This window comes from Neolamprologus brichardi, chromosome 6, assembly GCF_056152115.1.
Source record: "Neolamprologus brichardi isolate AB-2024 chromosome 6, ASM5615211v1, whole genome shotgun sequence".
NCBI lineage: Eukaryota > Metazoa > Chordata > Actinopteri > Cichliformes > Cichlidae > Neolamprologus > Neolamprologus brichardi.
This window is the reverse complement of record NC_142109.1, coordinates 34,061,357-34,078,034: the sequence shown is the minus strand read 5'-3', so window position 1 is coordinate 34,078,034 and position 16,678 is coordinate 34,061,357. Positions and strand designations below refer to the sequence as shown.

The following is a 16,678-nucleotide window of genomic DNA, read 5'->3' as shown; positions in this document are numbered from 1 at the left end:
AATCAGTGCTAAGTGCTAACAGGCTAATAAATACTAGAAATCAGCCACCAAAAACTGAAGCATGAAGTTCTTGGATGCACTTTTAATAATAATAATAATAATGGATTGCATTTATATAGCGCTTTTCGGGACCCCTCAAAGCGCTTTACAATTCCACTATTCATTAACTCTCACATTCACACACTGGTGGAGGCAGCTACAGTTGTAGCCACAGTTGTCCTGGGGCAGACTGACAGAAGCGAGGCTGCCATATTGCGCCATCGGCCCCTCTGGCCAACACCAGTAGGCGGCAGGTGAAGTGTCTTGCCCAAGGACACAACCGGGGCTCGAACCGGCAACCTTCCGATTACAAGACGAACACCCAACTCTTTTACCGCACAGCAAGTCATATTATTTGTCGGATATTTCCATTAAAAGTCTGACAGACAGGTCCAGTTCAGTGACTCCAGTTAGTGGAGGTAAAGGTAGTGCTGTGTGATACTTCAAATATTTGTCTGATACAATCTGGTTGGGATTCAGCCTCAAGTGCTCATTAGAGAAAACCCAAATTTTTAGTCTTAATTCATTTCGGTCTCATAGGTTGGGATTACAAACTGTATATAAAAGATGGTGTTCTAAGAAACCGTCCTACTTTGGCAAATTGTCCTACCCGTATTATAATTTGACCGTGACTTCTGACTAATCCAAACCATAACCATAAGAAATATTCACAATGGGTTAAAAAATGAAGTTAATTTGGGTTTTGTGTTGTGCATATGCGCAGCGTATGTGCAGAAACAACAGGTAGGATGATTTGTGAGGTAGGATGGATTCCCAGAACAGATGGACGTAACGTAATATCACCCGTTGATTAGCCGAATGTTTTCAGCCATCACCATCTTGGAGTTTTGAAAAGCAAGGGGTGAGTTTGACTGGGAAAACAAAGTCGCCACACTGATTGGCTGACAACCTGTGACCAACAAATCCATGGTTTATAAAGTATCCATCACTGAGACTTTAAAACTAGAAACTGAGATCTCACTGAGGTCACACAGAGAGGAGGCTGGGGGCTGTTTTCCCCATTTATTAACCAGAAGTTGTTTTGCAACCAAAGCAGTCGCCCCCTGCTGGTCAGTCTGTAATTACCACTTTTATGTAGTCTGTAGTTAGCACTTGATGTGTGCTTGGATATGCTGTATATATGACATATATATATAACAGCCATCAAAATCAAAACACCACAGTCTGCGATATCCTGGGTTTAAAACAGTAGATCCTACATTTCCCACGATGCCACTGATGTCATCGTAGGGCTTATATGTTTTTGTTTGTTTGTTTTGTTTTTTTCAGGCTTGTGAAAGTTTCGTGTAAAGCAAACAGTTTTCACTGACCTGTGATTCTTATGAAAACGTTAACTTGTTTACTTTAGTGAGTGCAAGCTAAGAGGTTTGTCCGGCTCATCCTTTAAGTCACACAGACATGAGGTCATAAGTGTAGCTCAGAAGCATTTTGCATTTAATTATACTTGTTTACAGTCTTTGTTTGTATCTGAGCGAATAAATAAAAAAACAAACAAACAGACTTGATTTGTTGCTTCCACGGTGGAAACAGCGGATTGTAAAAACTTGCAGTGTTTGCAGGGATTTCCTCGAAGGTGGATGTAATTATGATCGTGTTGACTGCGGGTTTGCAGATAAACAGGCGAAGGGGAGGCAGACTCATGATGAAGAGCTACCTCATCGCTCAGGCCTGCTGTGCAGCTTTGCACAGGTGTGGACTGGACTCTGTGAGACGGTGAGCTGTGCTTGTGGCCAGACGAGACGAGACCTTTAAGTACAGACCTTTGGATTTCTTCGTCACGTGACTGCTCTGTATCTACAACCTGCCTTCTCCCAGCCGGCCGTGCGCGCTCACCATTGAAAAACAAAGGTAAACATTTTCTCCAGCACCACCCGCCGCTGCCTAGCTCTGCTTTACGCACTATTATCCCCGAAATCGAGCCCCATTCTCACCCCCCGATTAAAGGCGAAAGGACACGAAGCGACAGGCGCGTCGCTACTCCGGAGAGAGGGACGGGGAGTTGATAGTGTGGGCCTTATCTCTGAAATAAACACTGATCGCAAAGCGAGCTCCGTCACAGGCTACAGCTGCGATTAGCCGGGGCACTTTGGGCGACATCGTTTCCGGAATGTGAGCGATTCGTGGTCGCAAACGAGAGAAAAGGAGCGACAATAGAGCAACGTGGCGGCCGGATTTGTGAAGATTACAGTCAATAAAGTGCTCTGCACAAGACTGCCTCCTAATCCCTGTGTGAAAGGGATGGGCAGTGCACCGGCTGGATCTGACTTTCTGCAGAAAGCTGGGTGGGGAATGGAGAGAGCTGTTCCTCTCTGATCCACACATGCACATTATGGTTAGAGCAGGGTGTAGTGCTGCAGGTCCAACACACCGTCAGACTCTTATGATTAGTTTCAAATCAGCTTGTTTACACGAGGCCGTGAAATCAGTGGTGCATCTTTATTTAACTCCCCACCAGGGGCGTTTACGGGTTTTTATGGGTGTCACGAAGGAACGACAGGAAATCACAATACTTGGATCAGATAAAAGTAGAGCGTATTGAAAATATGGTGGATCCTCGTGCTCTTAATCAGATGGTATTTGGTGAAAAGTGGCTGCACGAGACTTTATACACGATTTTGTGTTCAATAACTGTTCAGAAAAGTGGTGAAACGAGTGTTTAACAGTACAAAATATGCTTAAAATACCAAATAGGTTAATGACTGGGTTATAATGAATGATTCATTAATGTGTGAATCACTTTAATGTTAAAGTTGGAGGTGATTTTAATCACTGCTGATTCTGTCATGTCACTTGGCATTGTAAGATTAACAGTACCAAGTCAGGTTTCTGGGTACCACTAATCTTAAGTGCGTGTTTGGGTCAGGACGGGGGGTGGGGGTCAATCACGCCCCTGTTCCCCACAGCCAGCCACACTTCCTTTTTTTTTGTTTCTGTGTCTTTGTTGCAGGATGGCAGAGCCCCCCATGTCATGTGACTGTTTTGTTTCCTTGCCCCCTGGCTCTCGTGATGACCATGTGATTTTTGGAAAGAACTCAGACCGTCCTCGAGATGAGGTGCAAGAGGTGGTCCACTACCCTGCAGCCTCTCACCCTCCAGGCTCCATGCTGGAGGTAAAGCAGCGCAGGAAAAGCCGCAGATGCTGCTGTGTTTTAAATGACGTTTACATATCTGTTGGGTTCAAAACAACCTTTTTCAAGGCTGAAGTCTGAAGCAGGGATGTTGAATATTTACACAAGGACTTCATGTGGAAATCTTTCCTGTTAATAATTAAAGAGAAGCAACTGTGATGAAATACTTTATCCTGTTAGCTCAGCTAGGTCAGCGCAGGCAAGCTTCACATTAATGCAGTTTGTTTTTAATAGGAACAAGGGTCGAAACATGTGGTTGCAAAAACGTTTACAGTCCTATAGAAGTCAGTAACAACTTTCCTGATGGGTTTCTGAGCTCAGCCACTAATTTCAGGTCATACAGAGTAAAACAAATAGATTTTAGTTAAGTAGATGTTGTATATTTTGTTCATTTAAGGGGATATCTTGGGTTTATTCGTTGGTCAACAACTTGTGATCGATAACAGCCGATTAGTGTTTGGTTTCACAGGCATTATCGTCCCTCGGTTTTCACATCCCCTTTGAATTGTCCACACGTACACGGGTATTTTTGAAAACGGAGATTTTCCGTTTTCGTTTTAAAAAATAATCCCGTCCACACGTAAAGGCAGAAATGAAGGAAAACGCTGCTAGGAACATGCCAAAGCAGCAGGTGGCGCTATATTCCTAACCATGTAGAAATGTTGGCCAATCAGAAGTCTAGAAGCCTCGGTGGGAAATAGTAAACAAAGCTGGGGCATAGAAGCAGAACCGAGTTGTCTGTATGGAGGGACAGTAACTGTGTGTGTATATGTAAGCATTTAAACACTGCAGAGAGAACAATTAACAGTAACAGTATTGTAGAAATTTATTTCACCGAAACAATAATGTGGCGCACACTGTGACGTCAAAAAAGTCGCACACCTTTGACGCTGCGTTTTCTCAGTTTTTCTCGTCCACACGTAAATGCAAAAACGGAGTTTTAGAAAATATCCACCCTGACAGGCGTTTTTAGAAATCTCCGTTTTCAGTGACCGAAAACGCCGTTTAGGTGTGGACGAAAGGTGCAAACGCATAGAAAAATCTGCGTTTTCAAAAATACCCGGTACGTGTGGACGTAGCTGGTCTTCAGATACCAGTGGGTAATGGCGCACTGGCTTTATCCGTCTTGTCTGTGCTCTGAATACATTGTTTATAGCTGTTTTCAGCTCATGAAGCAAAGTACGCATCACAGTGATCTGATGGTGCTGTGGGGTCTAATGATGTCCTTATGATAAGTTGTTAAATGCATTACTGGAAAGTAAAACATTAAAAAAAAAGTCCAGGTTTCTGAGAGTGTATTGCAATCCTGGTGACCCTAATGTTAAATTAGCCTTAGGATAATTTAACATGCAGGTAGAATACAAATCTTTTACCTTTTCATTATATCCTGACAATTGCTGGATATTTAAGAGCCTGACTAAATGAGTGATGATGTAAGTGAACCATATCTAATACTGGATTGTGTGCTTGTACGGCTTTTTGTCATCGTTGATCTGAATGACCCGAAACATCTGTTTCGGATTTTGGTACTAAGATATCTTTTTCCTTTTCTTCCACTGTTATACACCAACATGTGCACATTTGTAAGAAAATGTTGTTCATGCTCCACTGCAGTGCACGTACATCCAGATCCCTCAGGTGGAGCAGACCAACGCTGTGGTCCTCAGCAAACCTGCATGGATGTGGGGAGCTGAAATGGGCGCCAGTGACAAAGGGGTCTGTATTGGGAATGAGGCAGTCTGGACCCGAGAGCCCGTCGCACCGGGAGAGGCTCTGCTGGGCATGGACCTTGTCCGGTGAGCTGCTGAAAACTTTTGATATTCCTCAGAAACTTGTATGGATTAAGAACAGGATATCAATAAAGGGAAAATAATCCAGCTGCTGACTGCACCTAATTAAAGTTGGATTGCATGTATTCAGTAGAAGTACTAAGTTAATCCTCTGAGGCTTTGATCAGAAGGGTGTGTAGATTGTCACTAGCATGTTATGACAGGTGTAGAGATGACTGTTGAAGTTACTCTGTGTAAAAATACTCAAACAGCAAAGAGAGACTCTTTAACTGAGCAGCTTTTCTCCAATGCACACTACAGAGCAGTTAAAGTGAATTCATGGTGTGTGAAACTGATCGAACACTAGATAAACAAATAGACAAAACCTGGCACACACATAACCTAGCATTGGTTCTGATCATCAGACTGGGGCTGGAGCGTGGTGACAGCGCCCGGGCAGCACTGACGGTGATCACCAGCCTCCTGGAGCAGCATGGCCAGGGCGGGCAGTGCAGGGAGGCTCCCGAACCCTTCAGCTACCACAACACCTTCCTCCTTGTGGACCGCAGTGAGGCTTGGGTGCTGGAGACAGCCGGGAGGCTTTGGGTGGCACAGAAAGTCTCAGGTAAGGACCAAGGGTTGAAAAGACTAAAGAAGTAACAACTGTGAGCCAAAAGTTCAGGCCTCACGTTGCTCTGGCTTAAAGGGGGAGGTGCTAAAAGAGTTTGTTTCTGTGCACTCACTGCAGTATAGTGTGGTAGCCAAAAGTTACCTTATATGGATCAAAGGGATCATCCCGCTAATTTATCAGCTAATGCTAGTCAGTGTGATTAGTAAGCTACATTCACAGACTGTATGGGTCCAATGTAAGGAGACACCTATCGGATAATTAGTGCAGTAACATACTAATAAGAACAAATGCCAAAGTACAAATGTCTTGGAGGTCTGTACCACACAGTTGTTGCCATACTGTTGGTCAGATAATCCATTCAGGTCTCTATCAGGGCACCTGTTCATCAATCCAACCACGTCCCCAATATAGGTATCCAAGTAGATGAGTTTAAAAAAAATTCACCCCACTCAGTGTTGATATGAAGGGCTGATCATCCATAGAGCTCAAAATTACTGAATGTGCTTCATTTATAACCACATCCAGCTTTTTTCTCCGGTTGTTATAATTGAAGCAAAGATTTTGTGTTTGAAAGCAGGTGCGATTCCTTAGTAACAGTCGTGACAAGGACGAGGATGTCTTTAAAAGTTCATGGTGTGCATGCACGAACATCTCCTTAGTGATATTTTTATAAAGCCTCTTATTGCATGCTTGCTTAAAGCAGCGGTCTCCAGCCTTTTTTGCGCCACGGACCGGTTTATGCCCGACAATATTTTCATGGACCGGCCTTTAAGGTGTCGCGGATAAATGCAACAAAATAAAACTAGTACCAGTACCGAAAAACAAGAAGATTTATTCATAACACACGTGAAAAGGAGGAAAACCGAGTTAACGATAAAAACGATAACAAAATAACACTGAAAACCGATAAAAACCCTGAAAACTATACATTTCACACCTGAGTCTCAAATCTCGCGGCCCGGTACCAAACGACTCACGGACCGGTACTGGTCCGAGGCCCGGGGGTTGGGGACCGCTGGCTTAAAGGACTTTATTTTAGAGGGGGGAGGGGAACAATCCTGAAACCTGCTCTCGAACAGAGATACTGAAGAACGGTTTCATCCTCTGAGGATGATGAATGCATACGTCTGTCTTGACTGATTATCAGTCTGTCCTTGCCGTGCTGCTAACATGGCAGAAGCGTCTACAGGAGAGGTTAAACTCTGTGTGGTCTGTAGATTGCTTACAGACCACACAGAGGAGCAGAGCTTAAACACTTGGAGGGAAAAGGGTCTCATGCTAGACTTCCTGTTTTTTCCTCTGCTTTTAACTTTTTAACCTTATATTTTAACAGTTTGCTTTTAAAACTTGTGGGCACAGAAATTTAGTTTAAATGGAGTTCTCAGGTTTGCTCCTCTGCTGGTTTCCACAGGGATGTGTGTGCTCTGTTATTTATCCTCTGCACAGATGTGTTACAGAGTATGATGATAACAGGACCGTGTTAAAGTACGCAGATGGGATTGTTATTGTCAGTCAGCTCCAGGACAATGAGACCAGCGTTGGTCTACTACTCTACTTCACTGTGCTCACAAACATGAAGCGTCATCCAGTTTGAGTCAGGAAGAAGAAGGTGTATTGACTCAAAGCTAAAACCTTTAGGAATGCCACTGCCTAATTGCTATCGATTGGCTATTTATTAGTTCACATGAATTTATCTGCATTTGTAAACCATAACCAGTGGGCAGAAAAGTAAATCCTGATTTTTGATATCCCCTCAATGCACCAGAAAGCAGACTGAGCAGAAATCGGTGTGAAAAACGGGACGTCCGCTTTAGTTTTTTTGGGCAAACTGCTTTTAGAAAGACGAAATCATGAGCTTTTAATACGTCTGTCTTTGTGTTTTTTTGTCTCTGATGTTTTTTCTCTGGTTTCAGTGTCTATCTTTAATGAATAGAAACAAAGTGTTTAGCTGATAGATGCAGTGACTCCAGGTGATCCCACCCCAGAGTTTTAGATCCACTTTGTTAATCTAGCTTTCTTCTGATTGGCTGCCCCTCAGCTCTGTATCACATCACACAGAGCCAAGAGTAAAAAAAACTGTTTGTGACTGTGTGTTTGCAGCGGTCTGTGTGTTTAACAAACTCAAATAAAAAAAGTAAACTAGGTCCGTTCTTGTGATAAGACTGGCCTCCTGGCTGAAATCAGGTTCTAGCAGCTGAGAATGCATGTATGGGAATGCATGTATGGGAATGCATGTATGGGAATCCTCATGGAGTGATTTTTATCAGCTGCAATCAATCTGCTTTGTGTGAAACACACAAACAGAGCTTTTCAGGCTAAATAGGATTTCAGTTGATCTGGTATCTCAAATACTGACATCTACCTGCTTCTTCCAGAGGGTGTTAAGAACATCTCCAACCAGCTCACCATTGGCAGCGAGATCTCCACAGAGCACCCGGACCTGCGGAGCGTGGCCAAGGCTCAGGGCTGGTGGGACGGTGAGGGAGAATTTAACTTCTCGCATGTGTTTAGTCCCGAGAACCCGCCGGCCAGGATGGAGCTGGCCAAGCAGCGCTACAGGGGAGGCACGGAGCTGCTCCAGCAACATGATGGTAGGTACAGAGCTCGGCGGAGCTTAGAGCTGCCGAACACGACGATAACTTCTCTACGGAGACACTCAGCTCTCTGTCTGTCCTGCTTTCAGGATCAGTGACGGCAGAGGTGATGATGTCCATTCTGAGGGACAAACCCAGCGGCATCTGCATGAACTCTGGAGGTTTCTGCACCACAGGCAGCATGGTTTCCATCCTGCCCAGAGACACCGCTCTGCCCTGCATCCACTTCTTCACTGCCACCCCAGACCCATCCAGGTTTGCCACTCACTAAACTAAGAATTCCTCCACTTAATGCTACTTGAATAACCCGTTTTATCCACTATATGTTCATGGAACGATTATAATATCGTGAGATTAAAGGTCTGGAATTCCTCATAATTGTTTATACAGCTCTAGTATTAAGTAAGTTTTAAAAAATTAAGTGTAACAACCAGTTAATGTTTAAAAAGCATAAAATATGAATATGTGCTGACCATTAAAAAAGACATCTAAATTCCTCAGACGTCCCTCAAAATGGTCACTTTGTGCACCTGTGGATTAATTCCGGAAGCCTCTGTGGAAGTCTGATTCTGACCATCTGTGATCTCAAACTTCCAGAGAGCAAACATCAAGTTTCCTTAAACTGAGGAGTTTTTACGTAGATTTTATGCCGAGGTCTCGTGAGCATTTCGCTCAACTTTTGGTTGGCCTGCTCCACGAAGCACGCCGTAATAATATTAATTAAATGAAGACGGTCCCTGAGAGTTACCACAGTGGACGAATCTTCATGTTTGATTTGGTGCAGGTTTTATACAAGATGCCCTTCCTCACGCAACCCTCACGCTTACCCAGACTTACAACCCTCGGAGGCTGGGTTTATGTTTTCTCCTGGTCTTAAAGTAGGCCACTAATAATATTAAGTTCATTAAAGTGCACTTTTTGGATGCTGTATATTTGGAAATTTTTACTAGGGGTGCAACGATACTCGTATCGATTTTGAACCGTTCATACAGTGCTTTCGGTACGCATATGTATCGAACAATACAACATTTTTAATTTATTTTATCAACTTTCCTTCTGACGATGCTGTCTGTGTTGAGCGCTCAGTGGATCTGCGCTCTACAGTTCAGCCTAGGCGGAGTAGTCGAACGCAGATTCACTGAGCGGAGCGCAAGCTAGCGACACAGAAGCTAAGCTCGTTGCAACATGGCAAATTGAACCTCCCCCACCCTCATTCAGATCTGGCGTTTGGAACTATTTTGGTTTTCATGTGACGTGTGATCCTGAAGGTAAGCGCGTCATGGACTAAAGTAAAACAGTATGTTGGATGTGCCACGCAATGCTCAATTACATTGGTGGGAACTAGTGCGTTAGCGCAGTTAGCTCGTTAACGTGTTGGCCGTCCAGCCCCAGGCACGGGGCGATCCGCGGTAGCTCGTTAACAGAGATTTGCCGTGTTGTGGCGTTAACGTCATTTCTGACAGCACTAGTGGGAACACAACGAATATGACTGCACATTTACTCCGACATCATCCTAGTGCAAAGACAAGTGGAAGCAGACAAAAACAACAAGCACGCATGCTACAAACTTTACCTGAGTCATTTAGACAGCCGTTAGCACATGATTCTCCTCATGGGGACCTGATATGTTTAATATGCTGCTGAGAATATAGCGTATAGTATAGCTTTTATTTTGGAAAGAGCCATTTCTCTGTAATAAACTCTCTTTTAGAAAGATGAGTGATTTCTCGATCAGATGATTTTTTTTTTATTACTTTGTTTCAGCAACATTAAATTTAAAAACTGTACTTTTGAGTTAAAATATATATTTATAATTTTAATAAATGACAAATTAAAAAGGCATGAACATTTTTTTTGTATCGAAAAAATATCGAACCGTGACACCAAAGTATCGAACCGAACCGTGAGTTTTGTGTATCGTTGCACCCCTAATTTTTACATGGGAGTCTGAGATTGGGGACAGAATCAAGTGGCCATTAGAGGACTGCAGTTTTTGCCGTTTGCATGTTCACTTTTCATTTCTCAGAGCCTGACGTTGCCCCTCGCGTGTATCACAGATAGGCAAGTGGTGTGAGTGGGACTTGTAGTGGGAAATAAAATAGCAGAAGAGCTGGAAACAGTTTAGAGGTGCAAAAGAGGATGATCTTGAACCGAACAAATTTAAATCTCAAGCGACAGAACTTTATGAGCTCCTCTGATATGAAATGTGAAAGTGTTTTCTTTCCCTTCTAATCTTTAATTTTCTACCCTCTGTATCTTCTTTGGGTTGATGGGAATTTCTGAGTCTCCTCTTTCTCTCCTTGTCTAATCCTACCACCCTGCTAGGTCTGTATTCAAGCCTTTTATCTTCTCGGACTGTCCCACCCCAGTGCCGAGGGTGGTCTCCCCACAGTTTGGCCCGGACGACCCTGCGAGGAAGCAGCCTCGCTTTCAGAGCCAGGTGGACCGCAGACATGACCTCTACAAGGCCCATCAGGTGGCGCTCAACACCATGGAGACCAACCCGGTGGGCACTGATGGATGACCTAGGTCAATGATAGTCCTGCACAGATAATGGCAGTGCATGAAGTTCCGGTTCATTGAGTAAACATTCACAGCAGGATCAATTTTTATTTATTTTCGTTAAAGAGTCGATCCGGATGAGTTGCTGCTGATAAATTACAGGCGAGTCGCACAACCCAGAGAAGACACTCCCAGTGCAGAGCCAAACACAACAGCATCTCACAGATGGTGCAGACAAGACACATGGCAGACTAAACATAAACACACTACAAGTGCACATTCAAAGCCAAAGAGCAGGGTTTCAAACTGTGACACCAGAGAACTTCCAAACAGTTTTTCCATTTAGACATTTTAGCTGATTTCCTGTCTGGCATTATGTGCGTGATTACAAGCTGAACCTGAAGTCAGAGGAAGGTCAGCGCCCTGTTTGGGCTGGAATTTTGGCTCGGGACAAAATGAGCATACAAAATGTTTTTGTAGCTTTGCTAATGTTAGCTATCAAAAGCTGCTCATTACACCAAATAAGTGTTGTTTCCTTTTTTTACTCATGACTTCATCTTTTCTTTTGTAGTTTGAGGAAACAGTTTTTTCAAAGCCTTTAAAATTGGTCTGTTCCAATGCGGAAACGTTAGGACAAAGATCCAGAAGATGAAGAATTAAATGGAAATTCTTCAGCGTGGATCTATTTAGTATTCGCATATATTTTCTGTTATATTTAATATTAAAAATGTTTCAAATTATTATCTCAGCATGTGCACAAGTAATCCTATTCTCTCTCTCTCTTTTTTTTAAACTCTTGACTCTGTATGATGTCATAGAGAGTGGATATCCCTCATATCAGCGCTCCCCAACCCCTGGGCCACAGACCGGTACCAGTCTGTGAGCTGTTTGGTACTTTGCTGCAAAAGTTGATTTTCAGGGTTTTTATCTTTTTTTTAAAATAGTTTTTATTATTAACTCGGTTTCTCTGGGTCTTTTCCTGTGTGAATGAATAAGTTTTCTTTTCTTTTTTTGGTTTTATTTATCTTTATTTATCCGCGGCACCATAAAGGCCAAACATAAACTGGTCCCTGGTGCAAAAAAGGTTGAGCACTTACATGGTCATCAGCTCTGGCTGTGCATTTTAGTTTAGTTTTTATTGGTATCTTGCTAAAATTTTCCTAACTTCTGTTATTCTGCAAACTCTGTTGCTACCATAGTTTGGTGCTTTCTACATTTTTGTCAAGTGCAGATTTGACAAATATCTGCATTTGCAGTTTTTATCATAGTTGTGTTAGTTTTTTCTTTCCTGTTAGTTAACTAAAAGTATATTCAAACATTTGTTTGGAAGGTAAAGCCAATCAGGAAAGTTTGGTTTAAAGGGAGGTCACCTTAATGGGGGTGGAGCTAAAATAGCTTTGTTTAGCTTGTCTCAGTATACTCTACTCTACTAGAGTCCAACAATGAAACGGAGCAGGAAATGAGTTGTAAGGCTCCTTTTAACCAAACAGACTCTCCTTGGAGTTTACGCGCTGACCTCTCACTGGACTTCACACAGTATTCATCAGCAGTGCACCTTCCTCCACTGACTCAGAGACTCAGTTCTCTTATAATTCATTGAATATAACCTTTCTGTCACTCTATCAATCATTGTTTGATGGTTGATTGGATGTTGGTGTAAATATTTTATCATTTCACATTTGTACAGAGCGCTGATTTATTATTTTGTTATTTTAAAATATAAATACGCCACGAGAGTGAATACAAAGTGCATTTTGTACACCACAGTGGGATTTGGGTAAAGAAAAGCAGGTCTGTAGTTGCAGTTATTCAGACTGCATCTCCCACCATAGACGTGGGGTTGTACTGGATTCAGGACTGTTTTCAGCAGGATCTGACTCCTTTTTAAAATCTGACTGAAGCTTATGATGATGAAAGACGCATCAATTTAGGAGGAGAAAGTCAGGTTTCACAGCTTTGTATGATCTAACCTGGGTGTTACTGTTATTCTCATGGCATCTCTGTGGGTTTTCTCTCTGTTCTGTCTCAGGATGAAGGTCTAGCTGTCTACAACATTTTAAGGGACCTGGAGTCTCAGTGTCTGAGCGAGATCGCAGCCATGCTCAGCGGAGAGATACCCGGAGAGGAACTGGGGGACTTATTTTTTGATTGCGTGGACACTGAGATTAAGTTCTACCAGTGAGGAGGTGGGAGGCTGCAGGGATGTATTTAGTGTTGTATGATGTGCACGAATGAGCTTTAGGCTGGGATTATTGCCTCTTGTGAATGCATACTGTCTTAATATATTCTTTTTAAACCAAATTTAACATGTATATGCAGGATGTTTTTTAAACATGCAAGACCTGCTTTCATGTCTGCAGACAGTTAGGTCCATAAGTACTCGGATAATGTAAAACAACCTTTGGGAATTTATCATGGAATAAGAAGAGAACAGGCTTCATTTACCATAAAATTTGCCTGTCATTCAGTTGCCGGGCTAAAAATGGCAATAGTTTTGTTAAACATGTTGAATTAAAGATAAAATTCCACACATCTTGTTTTGATTTGATTGAGCATTTTTGTCTTCACGTATTTATTATTGCAATGCTCTCCTTTCTGGGCTACCAAAGATTTTAGAGGTTTACAGATGGTGCAAAATGCAGTTGTTCGCGTTTTAACTAAAACTAGAATATTTGAGCACATTACCCCTGTATCGAAATCCCTTCATTGGCTACCTTGTCAGGTTCAAGCAGATTTTAAGGTCCTGCTGCTCACCTACAAGGCTTTAAATGGTTTGGCACCTTCATACCTCTCTGATCTTCTGCACTTTTATGTTCGATCCCGTGCTCTCCGATCTCAGGACTCTGGCCTTTTAAAAGTTCCTAGAGCCAGAACAAAGACTGTTGGAGAGCATGCTTTTTCTCTTCATGGCCAGTTTTTGTGGAACAACCTCCCTCAAGATATCAGGCAGGCATGCTCTGTGGAGGTCTTTAAAGACCCGCTTGTTCACCCTGTCCTACATGTCTTAATTCTATGCCTTTTAGTTAGTTTTTTTTTTTTTTTACATTTTTATCGTTTTAAACTTTTTTTGTTTTTAACTTGTATTGCTATGCATCACTTTTATTTATGTATCTCTTTATAGCTGTACAGCACTTTGTCTGAAAGCGCTTTATAAATAAAGTTATTATTATTATTATTATAATGTCCAAAGAAAAACTTGGAATGACCTTCAGATTACAAATAATTATCACTGAAGACTATTTACAAGAAATTCTGGCTCCTTGAAAGTAAAATATAAAGACATGAAGAGTGGCTCGGGACTTTTGCACAGTTCTACATATTCAAGTTAAGAATTTTGCGACAGTTTTAATGGTAAAGTGGACACATCTTATCGTAATCATATAGTCTGCAGTGGTTAAAATGTAATTTAAGGTGTTGATATGATCATTTTTAAATCTCTTTTTTGATGAAAGACAAATTCTTCGACAGCGTCGTGAAGGTCAAACACGAACACAAAGCCTTTCATTTAGGAGGAGATATAAACGGTCAGAGAACTCAGAGGTTGTGATTCCTACTTATTGAAATATCCCCCTGTTAAAGTGGGATTTGCTGCTTTGCTCACAGCAAAGCTAATTAAGCTCCTAACATGTGCTGTGTTTCATGGTTCTCTGTTACAGCGCCCTCAGGTGGATACTCTTTGTGCTCACAGAGTGGCAGGAGAAGGCCCTGGGACCGTTGCAGACTCCAGCGTTTCTCGTGTTGGCTTCCGCCTCACTTCCGCACCGCACATCTCTGTCCCCATTCCATCCTTAACACAGAATGTCTTAACAGCACATGTGATTGGAGCATATTTATCATCCGTGTCGCCCAGGGAGCAATGACTGCACCTCATTAGTGAGAAATATGATGTAGACTACACAGGCGCCTATGTAGAGCTGTGTGACGTTGCACAAATACTGTGAGTACGGCATTCGTTTAACTTTTTGTTTCATGTTGCAAATGAACGGGTTGTCATTCGTTTGATGGCTCCCTGTAGGGAAGGATATAATAAAGTTAATAAAGTCCTGAGTGTGTTGTGAGCTTTTTGTTCACATTTGCACTGATGGTGGGTCTGCCTGGACGGTCAGCAGGGACTGAGCTGAAGGAGGGTTTGTTTGCGCAATAAAAACTGTGTCAGCAAAGCTGCATTAACTCATAGTGAAGTGAAAACAAAGATTAAAATATAAATTTGTGCAAAAAAACAAACAAATCTGCAATTATAGTATGGTGATCTATCTATAATGTACTTCTCATTAAAACAAAAATGTATCGCTTTGTTCTAGCAAAATATTATTGGGATGTTGGATGCTGCATGAAATATTTTAGATATTGCAATTTAATTCAATGTTTTATTGTGAATATGTAAGTTCAGTGTGTGTGTGTGTGAGTGTGCAACAGTGTTTGCCACCATCTAGTGGTTGATTGGATTTACTGCAATTAAGTTCACTCCACCTTAGACAAAATAAGAGCTTGGTAACTTTGACCACCCAAAAAAATATGGTAAATGGTCTGTATTTGTATAGCACTTTTACTAGTCCCCCATAGGGACCCCAAAGCGCTTTACACACCCAGTCACACACTGGTGGAGGCAAGCTACAGTTGTAGCCACAGCTGCCCTGGGGCAGACTGACAGAAGCGAGGCTGTCATATTGCACCATCGGCCCTTCTGGCCAACACCAATAGGCGGTAGGTGAAGTGTCTTGCCCAAGGACACAATGACCAAGACTTGAACCGGGAACCTTCCGATTACAAGGCGAACTCCCAACTCTTGAGCCACGATTGCCCCAAATCATAATTAGGTGTTATAATGAGGGTGACGTTATAAAGAGCATTAGTATAAATGAGCCTATCAGCATTATGGGTGTAAATATTTAAAGCGTTTAACCACGTCTGACTGCAGTGGTCTATTTATGCATGACAGTAACGCCATGTTTTGTTACGTTTATGAATTAATAAAACTAAAACAACCACAATGAAATTGAATAATTAAATTAAAAGATATTTTGCTTCTTTTAAAAACTGCTTTTGCTGCTTTTATTACTAACAAAACTGAAAAGCAGAGAAGGAGGAAAATCTGTGCTCCGAAACGTGTTTATGCAAACATATAAAACTAAAAATAATGTTTGCTGTGGCGCACAAATATAAACTTTTTGTTAATTCAATATACTGGTGCAAAATGTTACTGTTATTAAATTTAAAGAATCACAACAGTGATACAGTTTATTTCTAGGAGGACCCTATCACTGTGGAGGGGTTTGTGGGCCTCAGTGTTCAGCGTTGCAGTTCTGGGAGAAGAGAAGAGAGAAGTTCCCTAATAACAGTGGTATATATGACTTTCTCTGGGATGGAGTTACCGAGGGTCCCACCCTGCAGCAAGGCCTGGATAAGGGACTCTAAAAATAACATCTTTTGGCTGAAGGGGCCTTGCTCAGCTGAGGTAAGTCTGAATGAGCACGGGGGCCAGAGCTCCTGGAGAATGTGTCCTGACTACCTGGCCTTCTTGGATGGGGTGCTGGAAGGTGCCCCATCTGGGAACTCCTAAAGCGGCAGTCTACTCAGTCTGTATCCTGCTTTGCTATTGGACTTCTTTGACAGGTTTCCTGTAACGAATACCATGTTCAAGCATACAGGTATCCCTAAGTGCGCTTGACAACAGGACCCCTAGGTTGTGAGTTGACATATATATTTTGAGGGTGCGCCGAGAGCATCTGTCAGAGACCTCTGTCAGGGAGATCTTCTCCAGAAGAGCTTTGACAGCAGGATGGCTGTAGACAATAAGTGAAAATAGTAAAAAATACTAAATGTTCCACACGTCTGCTGAGGCGACTGGAGCAGCAGCTGTAAGGTGAAAGGTGAAACGGAGGAGTGACTGGCCTTTTGATCTCCTGTGGCAGGCTGAAAGCAAAAGCAGTTCTAAAAGGTAGCTAAAGCAAAAACTCAAGTATGGGAGGAGTTTTGCGAAGCAATGGAGCAAGA

General features: G+C 42.4%; 1 protein-coding gene across 1 annotated transcript; it reads left to right on the top strand.

Moving 5' to 3' along the window:
* The first annotated feature begins 1,655 nt into the window (after window positions 1-1,655).
* scrn2 (secernin 2) lies at window positions 1,656-14,725 on the top strand. The gene is made up of 9 exons (XM_087842172.1): window positions 1,656-1,908; window positions 3,008-3,170; window positions 4,803-4,984; window positions 5,383-5,582; window positions 7,964-8,179; window positions 8,272-8,437; window positions 10,508-10,688; window positions 12,714-12,870; window positions 14,341-14,725. Exons 2-8 carry the CDS (start codon window positions 3,009-3,011, stop codon window positions 12,864-12,866), a joined length of 1,260 nt encoding a protein of 419 aa, XP_087698298.1. The 5' UTR covers window positions 1,656-1,908; window position 3,008; the 3' UTR covers window positions 12,867-12,870; window positions 14,341-14,725.
* The last annotated feature ends 1,953 nt before the right edge of the window (window positions 14,726-16,678 follow it).